The sequence below is a fragment of the Geospiza fortis genome, unplaced genomic scaffold (genome assembly GCF_000277835.1).
Source record: "Geospiza fortis unplaced genomic scaffold, GeoFor_1.0 scaffold569, whole genome shotgun sequence".
Lineage (NCBI taxonomy): Eukaryota > Metazoa > Chordata > Aves > Passeriformes > Thraupidae > Geospiza > Geospiza fortis.
Window position 1 is genome coordinate 391,198 of NW_005054621.1, and position 4,297 is coordinate 395,494.

At 52.2% G+C, this 4,297-nt stretch overlaps 1 protein-coding gene across 1 annotated transcript in view; it reads right to left on the reverse strand.

The window, feature by feature from the left end:
• Positions 1–1,866: 1,866 nt before the first annotated feature.
• The window catches only part of LSM4 (LSM4 homolog, U6 small nuclear RNA and mRNA degradation associated), an 8,626-nt gene continuing 6,195 nt past the window's right edge, over positions 1,867–4,297 (reverse strand). The window contains exon 4 of the mRNA XM_005430360.2: positions 1,867–3,242. Coding sequence (XP_005430417.1) covers positions 3,154–3,242 — 89 coding nt within the window. The 3' untranslated portion in view covers positions 1,867–3,153. The remainder of the gene's footprint in view (positions 3,243–4,297) is intronic.

Sequence of the window (4,297 nt, forward strand, 5' to 3'; positions counted from 1 at the left end):
TGCCGTGTCCCCGCTCTGCTCCGCGTGTCCCCTGTCCCCAAAGCGAGAACGCGATGCCTGCAGCGAGCCAGCGGCTCATTTCCTTAATGAGCGTTTAATGAGGGGCGTGAATCAGTGACCCCTTCCGCCTGCAGAGCCGCGGGGAGGGCCCGAGCTGGTGGCGGTGCCACCGTCCCCACGGCGGGGGGGGCCAGCCGCTGTTCCCTCGGAGCCCTCGGTGTCCTGCCACCTGCCAGCCCGGCTGGATTTACCCCGGAGCAGCATTTGGGATGAGCCCGGAGCAAGGCCATGGCCACCAGAGCATCCTCACGCTCCTGCTGTCCCCACCACCCCTCCAGCAGCGCCACCAGGACCATTCCCTGTGTGCCACCAGCTCCAGGACACCAGAGGTGCCTGATCCTGCGGTGGTCAGCTGCACTGGGCACTGAGTGGTGCCCAGGGGCTCCCAGGGATGCCAAGCTCCCCCTGGAAAAGGGAACAAGCAGGGTTTGCACCCCAGGATTGGCACGGCAGGCTCTGGGCACGCAATGGGAAGCTGCCTCTTAGTCATTGCCACAGGCAGGGAGAGAGGAACCGAGCCGGGAAAACAAGAAGTCACAGCTGCCACCGCCTGTCCCCAAACCTGCCCTGTCCCCGAGGAACCCCCCGGGGCCTCAGACAACCAAAAACAAGAATTAAAAAAAAAAAAAAAAAGGCAAGAAAAGAAAGGAAAAAAAAAAAAACCAGAAAGAAAGAGAGAAAGAAAACAGATTTTAAAAGGAAAAAGGAGGAGGAGGAGGGTTTGACATATATTTTTAGTTGCTTAGCACAGCCCTGAAATATTTCGGCAGCCACTCCCTCCGCGTCGCTGGAGTGTAACTATTCCTGTGCCGCCTCCTCGGCAGGGCTCAGGAGCTCTGAGTCACCGCGGGGCAGCCAGCGACACCGACCCAGGGCTGCCACCAGCTCCAGTGCCACCCAAATATCCCGGGAAGGCTTTCCAGGGTGGCCTTCGCTGGGTTTTTCCGTGGGGACACGTTGGCCCTGCCAGGCTCTGCACCCACCCACGCCCGCAGCCAGGCTCAGACTTTTCTTCCTCCTCCTCCTCTCTGCTTGTTGCTTTTATCTCGCTCCTCCCTGTTTTGTTTCATTTTTTGTGTGGTTTTTTTTTTTTTTTTATTTTTCAGCCCTCCCTGCGCTGCCACGGGGCAGTGGCAGCCCCAGAGGATGATTTTTGGGGCAGAAAAGCCCAAAGGGATCAATGCCCTTCCACAGGGCCACCTGCCACCCAGCCGCCCTTTGTGGGGGGACAAAAATATTCCTGGCAGAGGGGGAAAAAAGGAGAAGGGGGAAGCAGGCAGGGAATGCTGCTAAAGCGGGGTAATTAAACAAATGCAGAACTTAACGAGCTGCATCACCTGACCCCAGAGCTTGGCCAGGAGATAAGGAGCGCTTGGAGGACTCTACCCCGAGCTGGAGCCAAAGGTCCCATTGTTGCAGTCAGGATTCCTCCTGCCAGAAAAGCCCTCGAATCCCAGCAGGGCTGGAGCCGTTTCCCTTTCCAGCAGGGAAGCCACGGCGCACGGAGCGTCTGTGGCTGGAGGGATCCAGAGGGAGGGAGCAGGTTGGGAAGGGAATTTCTGACACAGCCTGGGCTTTGTTAAAATGCCACAGGAGTTTTCCAGGAGGGAGGACACATCACCCCATCCCCTGGAATTGGCTCCCTGGGATGAGCCGCTCACGGCCTCAACGAGGAGCTCCACGGAGAATGCGTGGCTGGTGTTGGAAATGGAGTATTTCGGGGTTTATCCCCGATTCCAGGGCTCAGGGAAGGGCTCTGGGCCGGGCAGGGCCCAGCAGCATCACAGACACACACAGGGAGGCGGCTGGGAGAGGCTGGAGGTTTATTCTCACTCACCACTGTGCCCAGTTCTACAAACATTAAAAAAATAAGTCTATAAAAGCAAGTTCTTTGCTCCTTTTCAGTACAGCGGCGATGGCAGAGCCTCCAATATGAGAACCAGTTGTACAAACCCCAAACCTGCTCAAAACAAGCCACAATATCAGTTTCCCCCCCCAAAATTCAGCTGTTTCATCCATCCAGGGAGGGGGCTGAGGCACACCCAGAGCTGTTTCTTCCCCTCCGTGTGGCCAGTTGGGATCAGCCAGGATATTCTGAGGGTGTGTTTTGCTCATGGGATGGAAGACTGGAGTAACCTGACCTGGGAATTCCCAGGAGTTTTCTGAACCTGCAGGAGGGACACGTTCACACGCTGTCCCCAAGGGAGGGTAATTGGTGGCTGGGGGAGGAAGTGACAGGTACAGCCAGCGAGGTCAATCACCAGCCACTGATGGAAGAAATCAGGTTGAGAAACATTGTCAGAGCTCAGGACTTGGTGTCGCAGCAGAAGGGTGAGAGTTTTCAAAAATAAATCCACGCAAATCAAGCTGATGCTTCAAAAAACAAATTTAAATCCCCTATGAAGAATGAGGGGTGCACCAGCCTCGTACAAAAAAAAAAACCAAACAAACCAAAAACCACAGAAAAAAAACCCTGTTCCTGTGAAGGAAACTTCTGGTCTGAAGTCAAATTAGCAATGAACTAATTGGGAAATGCTCATTTGTCACAAAGCTCTCTTGGGAACAAGCCTTTTCATCCCTCCTTTGAGGCACTGGAGGAACAGAACTCACTGGCCAGGAGAAGAAAAGCAACAGCTTCAAAGTTTGTTGGTTTAAAAAAACCCCAAACCTTCAGGACTATTCATATACAGACACAACATCCTCAAGTTCAGTGTTTTTAAACCAAAACGCATCTGTTACAAACAAAACAACTTTCCCAAGTTTCAAGTATTTAAAAAAAAAAAAAAAATCCAAGCAATCCAGAAAGTGTTTGCCTTCGTACTGGTACCTCTGAACAGGAAAATATTTTAAATTAAACCTGGTAAGCCTGAAAAAAATCACTCTCAGAGGAAGGCAGAACCTCGGTCCTTAACCACGAACGAATTTTTAAAAATATTTCCAATGATTTGCTGACTACAAGGAGAGAAAACTCCGCGTGAGGGGCTTGCGAAGGAGCATGATTTGGGCTCTGGTTCTGATGGAGGAGTGGGACAGGGAACGTTTTTCGGACACGTGGCAGCCCTGAGGTGACAAAACCCGAAGTGTCCCTGGCCCTCACTGCTTGGCTGATTGCCTGCCTGGCTTCTTCTCCTGCTGGCCTCTCCCACTGCCTGGGATTCCTCGGCCACGGCCACCAAACACACCTGTGGAGCAGAAAGGGACAGGTATCAGCACCCCGTGAGCCAGCAACGCCTCACAGCCTCACTTATCCACGCCTCACCCCAAAAACTTGCTTATTTTGGGAGGTCTTAGAAGCAGAAATGTGACTTTTCGACTTCTCCTTTTGCAGCCCCACACATTTATTTAGGGGGTGCACAAACTCATCCCCCCGCCCCCGCCAGCAGCACCTCCCTGGTGTGTCTGTCTCGTGGTCAATGCTGAGCTCGTGCTAAACTCGGGTTTCCTCCCAAAAAAATGGAACCAAAGGTGAAATCCAGGTTGTGAAGTGAGAGCTCAACCCAGGGAGTGGGCAGAGCAATCCTTGGTTCTGAGAGGGCACGGGGCAGCAGGGGCTGATTTGGGGGCTGCAGTGAGGTCTCGGCCCCAAAACCGGGCGCTGCTGAGATTTATCCCCAAAATCCCATCCTAGGGATAAAGGGATGTGGATGCACCCTGCTACACAAAGGCAGAGCCCAAAGGAGACCCAACCCAAGCCCCAGAGCTTCTCTAGAGGAGGGGACGTGCCCAATATATAAATTGTTAAATTATTCCCAAGCCTGCAGTGCTGGGGATGCTCCTCGTGGAGCGAAGGCTGGGGACTGGTGAGTTTGGCAAGCAAGAAGCCAAAGGAGGAGGATGAGGAGTGTCAGAAACAATAATCCTTTCAACTGCGAGCACAATTACAGCTTCCCTCCTGCCCCGTGGCCTCCTAACAAAATTGTCCTGCCTTCGTTTTTTCTTTTCTTTCTTTTTTTTTTTTTTTTTTTTTTTTTTTTTTTTTGTTTTTTGTTTTTTGATTTTTGTTTTTCCTTTCCCTCCTCCCTTCACGTCTGGGCGACGAGAGCCAAACCTTTGAGCTAATTAGCAAACGCTGAAGCTTCCCTTGAAAATATTTGTAAATATGTGGCAGGTGGACACTGCCACAGCAGGGAAAACAGCATGGTTTTGGTGTTTATCCCCCCAAAAAATCCTAAAAAACTGCTGTGCCAGGACAAAGGCGAGGAAGGGAACCTCGTAATAAATATAATAAATAAATAGA